The 15,127-nt window shown below is 33.5% G+C and overlaps 2 protein-coding genes across 2 annotated transcripts; both read right to left on the bottom strand.

Annotated features, from left to right (window-relative positions):
* Positions 1-223: 223 nt before the first annotated feature.
* LOC124864965 (nuclear GTPase SLIP-GC-like) lies at positions 224-4,228 on the bottom strand. The gene is made up of 8 exons (XM_047359911.1): positions 4,061-4,228; positions 3,801-3,955; positions 3,216-3,333; positions 2,038-2,146; positions 1,806-1,939; positions 1,332-1,413; positions 1,172-1,252; positions 224-1,087 (listed from the first exon to the last, which is right to left on the bottom strand). Exons 1-7 carry the CDS (start codon positions 4,160-4,162, stop codon positions 1,191-1,193), a joined length of 762 nt encoding a protein of 253 aa, XP_047215867.1. The 5' UTR covers positions 4,163-4,228; the 3' UTR covers positions 224-1,087; positions 1,172-1,190.
* A 1,291-nt stretch (positions 4,229-5,519) lies between these two features.
* Positions 5,520-10,728, bottom strand: LOC124864148 (nuclear GTPase SLIP-GC-like). The gene is made up of 10 exons (XM_047358817.1): positions 10,657-10,728; positions 9,333-9,432; positions 8,823-9,039; positions 8,489-8,722; positions 7,475-7,681; positions 7,183-7,358; positions 6,947-7,040; positions 6,767-6,854; positions 6,568-6,689; positions 5,520-5,528 (listed from the first exon to the last, which is right to left on the bottom strand). The coding sequence occupies exons 2-10, from the start codon at positions 9,392-9,394 to the stop codon at positions 5,520-5,522; spliced, it is 1,209 nt and encodes a 402-aa protein (XP_047214773.1). The 5' UTR covers positions 9,395-9,432; positions 10,657-10,728.
* Between the last annotated feature and the right edge of the window lie 4,399 nt (positions 10,729-15,127).

The raw sequence follows: 15,127 nt of genomic DNA on the forward strand, positions 1-15,127 counted from the left end.
GAATATTTTAGTATTTCACAGTATTTGTTATGCTTTGCGTTTACTTAACAATGAAAAGGTCGGATGTTGAGTATTTGATTACTAAGCAGGATAGTTCAGGACGTACCTAACAGTAGGAGAAACAGACCCACGCTTTTCTCTCTAACACTTATTTGTTCCCTGCAGTGAACGTAATATTATATCATCATTTCAGCAAAAAAAGACGACCAAAAAGTCAATAACCTAATGTGTTATATATAACTTTATTTGTTGATGTATATTTTAGATCTCTAGGGTGGAAAGTATATTAACTACAAGTACAGTTCAGAATTTTACGAGGACACCACATCTAATAAAATTCAGAAAATTGCCAACACCAAGTTAAAAACACGATTTGACATGAACATTTACATTTATTCGATTATCTTATTAAGATAGATTACAGAATACCAAATCACGCAGATGTATCAGGTTTGCAATTGCACAAATAAAATGAAGAATTATTATAATATGAGTGATTTTCTATAGAAGTAAGGAAAATAAACTACTAACTTTACACATTCCTTTACATTTTGAATGTAAGCTCCAATTTCCGATAAAAAGGTACTCCCCTCTGTTGAAAATTTCCTTTGATTGCACCAAATATTCAAATATAAGTTTTCTCTATTAAATGCAAAGCTTTTGTAAAATCAACTTGTAGAAAAACATTAGATATTTCACCTACATTTGCATAAAATCAATAATATTTGCTAACATTTAATAACACAAAAAGGAAGAATACAAAAAATAACAAAGTCTTTTTAATATTTTTTTCTGTAATTCTGTCTACAGTACTGAGTAAACAAACCTTGGTTTGTATTCAACCAGACAGATTTGCTTTTTTACTTTCTCTTTCAAAATTTCTAATTAACAAAAAGCAAAATAGTTGTAAATAATATTCCAAAACAAAACCGATTTAAAATAGCTATAATCCAGAAACCAAGAAATAACACAGTAACAAACTAGGATTACATCATTTAATAGTTTTTTTTCTTCCTACTGATGTTTTTCATCTTAAAGGTCTATAGATGCAGCACGTTATGATGATGAATCCCTCCAACAAGTGCAGCTGTTGAACAGAAACCCACACATAGAACTGAAGGTTTGGTAGCAATAAGCAGCAAAAAAGCCATTTATAGATTATGTTCTTTACCTTAGAAATGTTTCCTGTTTTAGCTGCTTTCCTGCAGCTTATTGTAAAATTCATGGACCATCTTGAGCTCTGCTGAAACATCTAAGAACACAGTATTAATTAGGTTTTCCTGTGGAAAAACTATTTAAAATTTTACTATAAGAGCTTTAAGACACTTTACCTGGGATTGAGTGTTCATCAGTCTTGAGTGAGAGCTCAATAGATTCCTTCATGGTATTCTCCAGCCTATACAATACTTCTATCTGATTTGGAATAAAAACCTTTATCACTTGATTCAAAGTGAAACGTTTTTTCATGATAAACTGACACATGGGATTGTCGTCGTAGTTTGCTGGAACCTTCTTTCCAAGCAGCTTAGTGAAGCGTAGGAGTATTTTTACTAAGATATCAAGATTTGTACATAACTATATTATCTCTATCATATGAAGAATTTATCTCCACTGATCAACTGATTGTATAAGCATGGGATGATTCCTCAAGACAAGTAAGAAGTGAGAAGAAACAGAAACAAGAAACAGAAGGAGTTTTTCACAGCATTATATGGATCAATGTATGGATATGGTAGCAGAGTGCAGAGTACTGATTTAATAATAATAATTTATGTTTCACTTTTAGTATATTAAAAGTAACAAACCATCAAGTCACCCAGTTGTTTCTTCATGGCATCTTTAGCACTTTCAAACATGTTGTTCTTTGATCCATGAACATGTTTCTCTATAGTTTCCCTCATGTTCTGCAGTGTACCTTCTCCTGTAAATACTGCAGCTTCTGGAAAACAGAACAATGAAGTGTTAGGTGTTAAGAAACAATAATAAAGAATATTTATGTGGCAGTTTGATGATTTTAATTAATTATAATTTTCTTACTTTTATAGCAGTCTTGCATAGTTTCCTCAACTGTCTTTGTTAGACTCCTATAGATATTTTTTTTCTGCTTGCGAATACTTTTCGTTAGGTCTGTCTTAAGACGATCTTCCTATGAGAAATATAAAAACAATATGATACTTAAGAATGTAATTTCAAAACATGTCGGACTAGTTTTACTTCAACACTAATAAATGATCCTACGTCTACATCATTACCATAAAATGTTAGCCCATCAGAAGTTACACTTATATATTCATTTACCTATAAGATCTTTTGTTTAGAAATCTCAGTTTTAGCCATTATAAGTGCAGTTATTATGCAACCCCCAGTTGATCGTGGCAGATGGCCGCTCACACTGAGCCTGGTCCTGCTGGAGGTTTGTCCTGTTAAAAGGGAGTTTTTCCTCTCTACTTTCGCTACATGCATCTCAGTATGAGGGATTGCTGCAAAGTCAACGACAGTGAGTGTCCACTGTTGCTACATGGTCATCCAGGAGGAGTGACTGCTACAAATATCTGATTCGATGCAATCTGCTGGGTTTCCTTAGATAGAAAAACATTTTATCCAATTTGAATAAATAACTGAATCTGACTGCACTGTTCGATAGTTAGGATTAATTGGAATGTATGTACCTGACTTGAAATCTATATGATTCGGTTGAATTGACTTTGCCCATTTTAAAGTTACCCACCTTTCACACAATGCAACAGGAAACAGCACTCTCCAATTATTTTTACCTCTGCCTTCCTCCCTCCCTGTTGGATGGAGTAAGGTGGAGTCAGGTTTAGCCTAAACCGGCTCAGTTATGGTTGAGGTGCAAACACATCTTCCATTTCTGCAACCTGTATGACTCCTTTTGTTTTCCAATGGTTATAATCAGTCTGACAGAGAGAGGTACCCCCAATCCTTGCGGTTTTTGGTATAACAATGACCACCAGTGGGCTCTAGATGGACAAATTTTATCAGTTTATTATTTTACTTAGTACCCCTACACATAGCCCATTTTAAAATGTCCAAACTCTAACACTCAGTAGTTTATTCTAACCTCCCCAACAACCCTACACCATTCTAAACCCTTTGTGAAGTCCTTTGAGACGACGTGTTGTGAATTGGCGCTATATAAATAAAACTGAATTGAACTTCATTATTTTACAACATTCTACTTTCTCATTAATTACCTCTGACTTGAGAAAAACCAGCTGCAGTATAACATCTTTGTACGTCTGTTTCAGTCCTTCAGTGCCAAGTGAAAACATATTGATCACTCCATTGAATGGACCACATTGTCCTTCATTTCTGAAACAATTTAACATTTTAAAGTCATTCATGATGTCATTATTTAAAAATTTGAATACCCCTGGAAGTTGTTTTGCACTGTTCACTTTCTAGCAGGACAACACTGCTAAAATATACAGCCAGAGCAACACTGTGATGGTTTAGATCAAAGAATATTCATGTGTTAGAATGGTCCAGTCAAAGTCTAGAGCCAAATCCAACAAACAAATCTGTGTGAAGACTTGAAAACGAATGTTCACAGATGCTCTTCATCCAATCTAGCTGAGCTTGAGGTATTTGGCAGACAAACAGCTAAATATTCACTGGTTAGATGTGCAAAACTGATACATGAACTGCAACAGATTTACAACAGATTTTGTTTTCAATGGGGTGAATACAAATGAACACTAGACTTTTGGAATTTTATTAGTAAAAAAAGAATATCATGCTTTTTAAACACATGGATTATGTGTTCACAAAGCTCTTACGGAAAGGTTTTTCTGAATTCCTCGTCAATGCTGAGAGTCAGAGGGGAACTTAGTTCCATGTTGAGGTTCATTTCTTTCCCCCTTTTATATTTGCAAATGCCACCATTTTCTACAGCTTTTTTCAGTTGCCTATGAAAACCCCGACCGCTTTTTCTCTGTGGGAATCACATGAAAGAACAGGAATTAATATATTCTAATACAAAAAGCATTAAAAATAGAATACATTCACATACATTTTAGATGTACTTTCCTGCTACTACCTTAGGATACAGGGCGGTTTTCAAGATATTTTCACATGAGCTTTTGGATTTCTTAACTCCTTCTTGAAGGCGTTCTTCAAAAGCTGTTAGAATCTTCTGCATTTCATTTCTGACTGACTCAGTTTGACGGTGTAGATTTTCTTCAAGGGCTTCACACACTTTGCTATTTCTGCCATCCTAGGAAAACAATTTCAGCGGTCATTTTAAATAGTAAATAGACCGAACATATATAGAGCCACATTCACCCACAAATGCTCACACCTTCATTCACCGATACGCAGATTAGCAGGCAATTTGAGTTGAAGTGCCTTGCCCAGGGGAGCATTGACATGTGGCAGGAGGAAGCTAGAATCAAACCCACAACTTTCAGATTGCAAGACATCTACTCTTCCCACTGATCCGCAGTCATCCTTAGGCTATTTTCAGACATTCCCAAGGAATATATCATCATCCTGAGCATGTTTTCTGTGTCATTCTAGAATAGTGGAACAGATGGTGGTAGCTAATTGTTCTGTAATAATACAAAGCTAGTTTTTCCAATGGAAAAAATATATGATTTTCATTTTGGTTTGGATGTTTTGCTGCTTGATGGTTTTTTGCAATGTAACTTTTTCCCATTGTTGTGATCAGTAAGCATACCAACAACAGAGCTGACTGCAAGTGAGAGTGGATTGACATTTCAAAGGTTCAATGGTACTCAAATTGTGACCCCAAATTCCTACCTAGTCAGAGGGATTGTCTGTGTCGAACAGAAGCAAAGTATAGAGCAAGAGAGATGATGATGAATGATCATAATATGCAATGTAACATCTCTTTCAAATAAGATAAACAAGCTTGAAACGCTAATGAGCCCTATGGCTGAGGGGTGGGAAAAAAACACTATGTGGTTTATTTGAGAAGTGACGGCATGAGAATATCCCCAACTTCAACGTCCTTCTGACTGGCTTTCAGACTGAGTGGGCAGACAGAGATTTGTAGAGGAGCAGCAGAAGTAAAGGGGGTGGAATAGGAGTTCCTATCAACAGGTGGTGTAATACAGCACACGGTATTGTGAAATTATTGTGAAATTAGCAGCAAGATAAGACTGTTAGTAGTAGGTTCTTGTCGATATGATACAGAGGGAGTTGGTCAGTGTTATCTTGGCAACAGTATTAAATCAGCTCTTGCCTACTTTGAGAATGAGGTCATCAGCTCACTTGTAACTAAGCTGCTGACACAACATCCTATAGCTTTTGGATCAACAATAATCAACAATGCCAAACAAGATTTTAACCATGCCCTCTTTCTCTCTTCTACCTTTCCACAATTTCAACAGTTTGTGACCCAGAGAAAATCAAATGTCAGAATATTTCTTGCTGACAACTCGTGTGCCTGTCATGCTCTTGACAATGCTCATCATAATCTTTTTATAAACCCATTATTCTGAGTCAACCTGTGTCAAAAAGAACTGAGGAGGTGTTCACAGGATCTAGGAAAAAAGGAGATGGTTAAAAACACAAATGCACCCGTGAACCTCATGGAGATAAGATGAACATCATGACAGAGTGTGTGACTGACTATTTAATCTTCAGAGTAAATGGCACTTGTAAAACGCTGTAAAAACTTGTAAAAAAAAGTCTGTGGACAAAGTTATCGGCATCAGAAAGGTTAGGGGATTTAGTATATATATACCAGCTCCAATTCAAGATTAGAAACAACAATGAGACACACGGAACAAAGCTAGAAAGCAAGCTTTCTATCATTTTCTCTTGACATACTCAAATTAAAGTGACGTTCTTGAGTGTATTGGAGGTGGAAAAGAGAGTACAAAGATTAGTGGTTTGTACATATAAACGTGTTGGGGTTCAGTTGGACAATAGACAGAACTGCAAACTCAACACAGATGCTATCTAAGAGTGCATTTTCATCTGCAATCATCTGTTGGCAGCCAGTAACTTAAAACACTGAACAAGCTGATAAAGAATGTTTGCTCTAGAGCTTATTGTTCAAAGAAGAATGTTTCGTGAAGAATAAACCATAAACCCAGAGTATCTTGAAATTTACACAGTAATTTAATAACCAAGTTTCTTTAGTCAGAGGGTTCGTCAGATACATTGTAATACAGGCTTTTAAAGGAGGTGCTTAATACCAACATCCATAACCATCAACGATAACAGTTTGAAACATCATAGATGAGGAGCCACAACATTTGGTTTTCCTGTTGATTTAATACAGTTTTATTGTAAATGTTTCAACTTAATTGATTGTAATCCAATTCTGAAGAATAATTTCTATCTCAATCTTATACAGATCCTGTAGGGTCAGTGGTCACATTGGAAGAACACCTCCATTTTAAAGATATAATAACAATGTTGCTTTCCATAATATTCAACTAACTGACTTTAGCATGATTTCTCTGAATCCAAGTATAATTAAATAAAGGTTCTTTTTTTGATATGAATTATGGATTTCTTAAAAAAGTTGAAACATCTAAACATGATACAATCGTTTTAAATTCTTATTCTTACCTCATTTCTTAAGCTGGCCCCATGAATCAAAGAGAGGATGCCACAAGCTCCAGACACATAGTTTAACGTCTCTGAGTGACAGTCATTGAGATTTTGCAAAAATCCCTGAAGCCTGGGTATTTCTGTAAAAACATAATTAAGTCTATAATTATATTCCTACAATAATTTTCATAGGCTACAACATATTGACACAACCTACCAGTGTTTTCTGGACTGAGATGTCTCTTTGTGAAGAATTCTCTGGAGCTCACTGTGAACACTTTGAAACATTCATCACTGAAGTGTTTCTTGGCAAAATTAATAATATTTTGTTAATTCAGTCTGTTTCTAGTTGTAGACAAATGTTTTGCTACATATTCTGACAGTATTCAAAGCTCACCTTAATCTTGGTCAGTTTGTTTAATTCTTTGATCACACTTTCTTTGGCTTCCTTGTTTCTTGTAATTATCAAGGCCTGAGCATCAGCTTTGGAGCTAAAAGAAAAGATCAACTGGAGCTTAACTGACCTATGAGTCTGCATGCAATGAAATAGAACAAGAATGCAATGTAGATGGACCATCTTTGGCCCTTTGAGTTTTATTTAGCAATACACGTTTAGCATAGCAGTGAACTCACTGATCATCTATATCTTCAATATCATCAGACTTGGTGCAGATGAAGTGAATGTGCTGACATTCTCCACCGTTTCCAAGAAGACTGCTAACACTTTTCAGGATTTCCCATGATTCTCTTTCTGATGCCGCTCGGTTGATTTCAGTGACAACCCAGACTGCAGAACAGTCTCCAACGATCTGAAAAAAGTATTATATATGTATAGTTACACATAATTTATTTTTAATGTTTTTAAAAAAAACGTAAAAAATGTTGCAGGTTTAAATCAAAACCACAGTAATCAAGAATAAATTACCCCTTTCCACATTGTATCTCTGCTCTTGTTACGGTCTCCGTTTCCAGGAAGGTCCACAAGTGTGACATGCTGGAGAAGATTATTGTTTGGGACCTTGATAGTCACACACTTCACAAGCGGCCAATACCACCGCTTTACTGCTTTGTATTTGTCATCTTTTGTGCCATTTCTGGTGTACTTAACAATATCTGCAGATAGGTCTTTAGCCTGCAAAACATAATACTAATTATAATAATAGTAAGAATTTTACTTTTTTATGACAGCTGTAAGTGTCTAGAGAACGGCACATTGGGGTGGTTCTCTATCTATCTATCTATCTATCTATCTATCTATCTATCTATCTATCTATCTATCTATCTATCTATCTATCTATCTATCTATCTATCTATCTATCTATCTATCTATCTATCTATCTATCTATCTATCTATCTATCTATCTATCTATCTATCTATCTATCTATCTATCTATCTATCTATCTATCTATCTATCTATCTATCTATCTATCTATCTATCTATCTATCTATCTATCTATCTATCTATCTATCTATCTATCTATCTATCTATCTATCTATCTATCTATCTATCTATCTATCTATCTATCTATCTATCTATCTATCTATCTATCTATCTATCTATCTATCTATCTATCTATCTATCTATCTATCTATCTATCTATCTATCTATCTATCTATCTATCTATCTATCTATCTATCTATCTATCTATCTATCTATCTATCTATCTATCTATCTATCTATCCCCTGTGTTTCCTTGTTTGAAGTGATCCAAACGCCTTCAAAAGAAATGGGAATTTACTTATAATTACCCCATAAACCTAAATACAAATGTTTTATATTTGGTTCTGTTGCTATTGTTTCATAAGCTAACATGTCTTGAAAGGAGACCAGATAATTGCACCATAAACCTATGATGAACATGACAAATTAAACATAAACATCCTTATATTTTCACTCACATTATCAGAAAAAAACTTTAAATAATCTTTGTATCTTACTGATTTAAATGCCAAGGTTTTTTGTTTTGAATGAAGAAATTCTGGAATGGCTTTGAAGCACTTGGGCTCCATGAGTTGTTCACAGGATCTTTCTTTCCATTCTTCGTCGTACAGAGCTGACAGCTTATCAACGGCTTCATGATAGTCATCTTTATCATCATTATCGTTGTTATCCATTGCTTGATCTCCTTTTTCAATAGTACGAAACAGTGATCCCATCTCATCTTCCCATTCCTAAAAAAAATAAATAAAATAAGAGTTGTTTTTCAAGTGATGTCTAAAGTTGCATTTCTTAAATTTTTATCAGATTCGTATGACTATGTTTTTGGGTTACCTCTGGTGAAATGAATTCGACCACTGCCTCATATATCTCATTGTGCCTGTTAGCCTCAACTTTAATCATGACTGAAGTACAAGCTTCAATACTTCCAGAGGGCAAGAGCCCCTTCTCTTCAATGACAGCATTTATCAAAGACGTCTTCCCAGCTCCAGTTTTACCAAAGACACCAACCAACTCCTTCTTTTCTGTCTCCAGATTCCTGATTTTGGTCCTGATGAGAATTTAGTCATTGTTGATTAATTCAACTTTAACATATATGTTAAAGTTGTATTTAATTATTTGAACATCTGAGTTTGAAGAGCAGAAGTAGTTTAACAATAGATTTATTCCACTGAATATGTAAATGCCTTTAACTTCATTCACAGTTACAATACATTATCAATTATTTATAAGAACATGCAAACCTTACAATATTTAGAGAAATGCAAATCTAGATTTTTCGAGATCCATTTTCCAGTTAGGAATAAACCAAGAACAAAACTCTCAAATTCAAAATGTACTTACTTCAAGAACGTATTGAGATTTGTGTCATTTTGATTGTTTAGTATGGCAAGGATTTTGCCCATCTTGTTTTTCACGTCATTTAAAATCTTTGCTTCTGTTTCTAGAATTCAACAAATAAAAAAATATTTTCTACTATGGATCACATGACATACATGCTGTTAATTATAACACAAAAAACATTATGGTAGACAAAAATTCCTTTTGGCTAAAATTTGTCCTGGCTTTTTTCGATTATAAGTAGATTTAACTGAAAAACAACAAAATGTCATTATTTACAGAAAATACTTTTGAAATCTACGTTTGGATGCCAGTGGAATACAAATGTGTAAATATGTCTTTATATTCACCAGCTTGCTTTGAGCTGAATTTCAATATTAAATCTCAATGAGATTATGAATAAATATATTAAACTCAGTTTTAGCTAAGGCTTGTGCTTTCTGATATTTTTGCATAATTGTGTTATGATTTGGGTTTGTTTGGTTTTTTGGTTTCGGTTTTTTTTTAAATGTTTTTCACAGTTCAAGTTTTGAATCATGTTTCTGTTTGATTTTCTGGTCATGCTTTAGTCTTGTTCATGTTTTGTCAAGTTTGCTTTTTGGTTCTGGTCATGCTTTAGTTTTTGTTTGTTTGTCTTGAAGAGTCTCTGTTTTTTGCTCCAGCCACGTTTTGTTCTGTCTGTTAATTAACTTTATCCGGTTCACCTGCACCTAGTTAATCTGTCTTCTTGTTTCACCTGGTCACACTCCATATATACACACCTGTCCTGTTTATTCCTGGCGGAAACATTCTCAAATCATGTCTTGTTCTCAGATCATGCTCCTTTCTTGTTTTGTGGATCATGCCAATCCTGTCCTGCCTGTCCGTTTATTGTTTTGTTCTTGCCTCTTCTGAGAGTGAGTTTTTTGTTTTTTTTTATTAAATCTTTTTGCACTTACCGTAATGCTGCCTACTAGTCTGCATTCTGGGGTCCTATTTCGCAAGCCCTAACAAATTGATGTATTTTAGTTGTGCTTTTTAGGGATTTTTAGGCTCAGGGCTTTTGTCTAAACAAAAGCGATCTTTACGCTTTACATTTAACTGCATCTCTTGCTCTGTGGGTGACTGCCAGAGCATCTGGGGATTTGTAAATTGAGTCAGAATTTCAATCAAATGTGAAAATGCAGATGCATCAGAATGATCAATATCATGTATGAATTAAAATTTGATCCATCCTCCAACAGCCAGATAATAAACAGATAGAAAATGTTGAGGAAACGTTGGACTAAAATTTTAATATCCCAATAATAGTATTTATGTTGCCCCAATATTTATAAAAAAGAAATACCTGCAGAAGAATTTGTCTCACGCTGCTTTTTTACTGCTGGTGTTTCTTTACTAGACTCACACCTTGGGTCACGTCTTCGCTTTCCTGGTTTTAAAATATGAAAACAGGTAGTTTCCTGGGTTTCTCATTTGCTTTTACTTTATAAGAGAAATGCACATGAACAGGTTTAAACTAGGATTTTGTATTTCTCACCTGTATCACTTGTAGATGGCAAAACCTAAAGATGGACAAAAAAAGTTTAACCATATTTATAAATGTTTTTCCATTATAAAGTAAAAAAAATTGAATTTATTGCACTTGTGTTTTCATTATAACAAATAATTTTTTTAACCAGATGACAAAAGAAATGTTCGGCAAGATCATAATAATGCACTTATGATCGCATCCTATCTCAGGAAAATGTTCCAGGGTAAAGGAGTCAAAAACACACCATCAAGAATTGCATTACTACTGTTTTTATCAATAAACAATATTAAATGTAATATTTCTTCATCCAAGTAGCAGTGGAAATTTTAATTCCTTAAAGCAGATATCTATGAGTATTCTTTCTCACCTCAGTCATTTCATGTGCAACTTCCTCCTTCTGTTGAGCCTGCAAATAAAATATTCCTGGTAAAGCCGTCTAAATAAACGCTACAACTAAGGAGCCATATCATATATCATTGGATATATCACTTAATTTTAAACCTATGTAAGGATATGCTTGACATGTGTTGGAAAACCATCTATCTATTGATTTGGGTTTTGTTTCTTCTAGTGAAAAAACATATTTGCAAATGGAAAATAGGAAAAAAAAAACACAAATCAGTTCAACCCTGATTGTTAGTGGAATATTTAATTTATAATAATAATAATAGTAAAAGGTATAATAATCTGTAAACACATTTATCCACACCATAAATGTTTATAGACCAACACAAATAAAGTTATTACAGCAAATACATGTTTTCACAGCACAGGACATTACCTTCAACTGATTGAGTTTGTTTTTGAATTTCAACCTTGGTCCCATTATTGGAATCAACTTATCAATGTTTCCATCCTCAAGCAAATAAAAAGATTCTGAGTCAATGCGTTGACCTGTAATCAAATGATGCATCATTAAATCACTCATGCAGATATAGTGTTGAAATCTGTTTTATAAAAGGTGTTAGAAGTTTTTGGTTCTAAAATTCTCTCAGGTAAGAAGTGGTTGCAGTCCTAAGTGGCTTTATTGGAAAAGGTTTAACATTAAAATTAAACTGTGTGAAATTGTGAAGCTCCCAAATTTCCTATACAATAATATTAATAATATTAATAATAGTAAACCATTTTGTCCTCTGAGAGGCACTACAGAGGCTTAAGAAGTAGAACAAAGCTGCTTTTTTTCAACAATATATCAGAACATGCAATGCAGGAGCAAGTCTTGACTTGATTACCGTAATAAACACCTTAATCATGGTCACCTTTAACTTTGTGCTCTAAATGTGAACATTGGAATGCAATATATCTGGGAAACATTCAATAATTATCACTGGTTCTCTTTTACTTAAGTTTGTGAATCCATGTCTCTTTATAGCTGTCAATACAAAAAAATTGAAGCACTTTTAACTTCCTTGTCCTTTTGTTCTATGACAACAAATACAGAACTCATTCAAATTCACACGCATAGGAACAGCAGCACATAATTTTTATTGCTAAATTTATACAAAATTTTGTATGAATCAATATTTCCATGCAGCTTAGGTCACATTATAATCTGTTTATAAATATAGCCGAGGATATATATCTGTGAAAGCAGGACATATAACTTGCCTCTATTGCTTTTTTGTGCTGTGGCAGTCATACAGTATTCTAATTTACCTCTAAATATTTCGATCAACTCAGGTTCTTCAGGCAGCCACTTCTTTAGTTTGTCACGAACAAAATCATCCATGACCACGAGCAGAGACTGAAAGATAAACCATGTTTGAATGTGTCATTAGTGATGTCATTTTAAATGTGTATTGGTTCAATAAATAAGTTTTTAGATTTTTGATTAAATTAGAATGCTCACCTTGCAATGAAAAAAATTATGGCAGAAATAGTTCAGTCAGCAGGAAGAGAAGAGAAAAAATGTCCAACACTAATGAGTCAACGAGCTCTTTGACAAAGGTAAAGTAGATTCAGACACTTGCATAGAAAATGGCAGAAAGTGAAACAAGGAAATAATGAACAGGAGGGTGTGGCATATGAGGACTCAGGGAGAGAGAACGGGAAAGGTGAAAAGAGGAGTGGCAGGATATCAAACATCAGGACACTTCTAATAAAATGTTAGCGTTTAACCAATTAAATCAGTTTGAGAAAATGCATATATTTTATAATAGTTGATTAATCAGTATATTTTGTAAAAAAATAAAAATAAAACATAAAAAAAAAATGTAAGTTTAAAAACTTAAAGATGCACCAATAAAAGTTAGATAGTTAAATTCTACCTAATTCTAACTATTAAGGTGATTTGCTCATCTCATTTACCCTTGAATGTTGAAACCTAAGAACTCCGTTGTAATTAAGCCATAAAATGTAAGTGAAATAGTAATTAAGTTTTATTAATTTATGTCATATAGGCAATATTAAAACCTTCCCCTGACAACCAGAGCTAAGAGGAGCTATTGATTGGCAATGACTTTCTCAGAGTTAAGGTCGGTTCGCTACCAAGATTTTGCTGTTGCTAAACGATTTAAAACTAAAATACAAAAACATCTAGAACTACTGACTGAACCAGGATCTTCAGTTACGTTCTAATGAAAATGTTTGATGATTTCTCACCAAAATAAAGTAGTTGCATTTGATCATTATTGTATATTCAGAAACTAACATGTTTGATTAAAAATTAAATAATTTTGACAGCTGATTTCAGCTGATTAATCACCTCCAAAATTCCTTTTAATAGTCCAATGATCAACTATATAAGAAAAACTAATTTTTCTAAGAAGACAAGAGGTTTTAACTTTTAACATTTTTAACACTTTTAACAAAACTTTTAACATTTTAACACAAATAAAAGAGATTAAAGATACTGCAGAGGGCTTTATGAAATTCCTCATTTTAGATAAACAATCTAAAACAGATCAACAAATAGAACAGATCAATATAATATAAAATTATTATAGTTAATAAATTATTCTCGTTAGATCTGATTTTTCCTATTGCCAACAGAAATACTGTTACATTAGAGTCATTGTTGGCTGTTGGTGAAACAATTTAGAGCTGTTGTCTATTGGTAATTCAATGCTCGGAGCAGTATTTTTTGTCATTTAAAGCAGAAAACCTGCCTTTTAGACACAATATCCATTTAATCTGTTCAACATAAATTCAGTTATTTTCTAAATTATTTTCTTAATATTAAGATCTATTCTCTTCAGATGGGTGTGTTCCCTGCTGCTTTCATATCCGCCGTTCTTAAGCCCCAACTCAAGAGAAGTAACCTTGAGACCTCCATGCTTATTAATTAAAGTCCAATTTCTAACTTGCCTTTTTCAGGTAAAGCTTTAGAGAAGCTTGTTCTTTATCAATAAGAGTCTCATTTAAACTCTAACAGCATTCCAGAAAAATACTTTCCTGGATTCATATCCAATCATACTACAAGAAATGTGCTACTAAAAATTTACATGACCTCAGACATAATAGGGATCAAAATAAACATTTAGTATGTTTGTCTCAATAAATGCTTTGAGACCTGCATGAAGAGAAACCACTACCCTCTCTGTTTGGCACGCTATGGGAACCATTCAACAAAGCTATGAATAAACACACATGGAATTATGTAGTAGACAAAGTGTGAAATAACTCTAAACATTTTTATATTTTAGATTCTTCAAATAGTCTAAAATGGATTACTGCTTTGCTCTATTAGCATTCTCTCCATGAGCTTTATAAGGGGGTCACCTTCAAGAGTCTTGAAAAAACTTCCCAGAGGTTGATTGAGAGACGGCCATAGGTTAATATTTCAGTCATCACAGCAACGGGATCTACTTTAAGGACATTAAAATTTAATTCATATTTAAAGTTATGTTACAATTTTTTGTTTGCTACATAATTCAATATTTGGTTTGATGCATTCTGTGAGAATCTACGTACAATGTAAATTGTCATAAACATAAAGAAAACCTTTAATTGAGAAGCTGTTTCTAAAACCTTTGACCGGTAGTATATTTGTAGTATATAGTATATTATGTTTAAATTTACATGGACATGCTGCTGTTCTTTCTCTTCTCATTCTCATCACCTTCATTTAATTGATGTAGCTATCTTTCTCATTTCTTCATCTGCTTATTATTAAGGTTAATTATAAGCCAGTATAAAATGTACTCTAAAAAGGAGTTTGAGTGACCACATGAACATCAAGCAGCTTTACAAAATTAGAGGCAGTGGTAATAAGACAACTAAAAAAACTAAAGATGCTCCAAAAAGGAAAACACCTTTTACTTTTGTCTCAATAAATGCTTTGAAA

Source organism: Girardinichthys multiradiatus, chromosome Y, assembly GCF_021462225.1.
Source record: "Girardinichthys multiradiatus isolate DD_20200921_A chromosome Y, DD_fGirMul_XY1, whole genome shotgun sequence".
Classification (NCBI taxonomy): Eukaryota; Metazoa; Chordata; class Actinopteri; order Cyprinodontiformes; family Goodeidae; genus Girardinichthys; species Girardinichthys multiradiatus.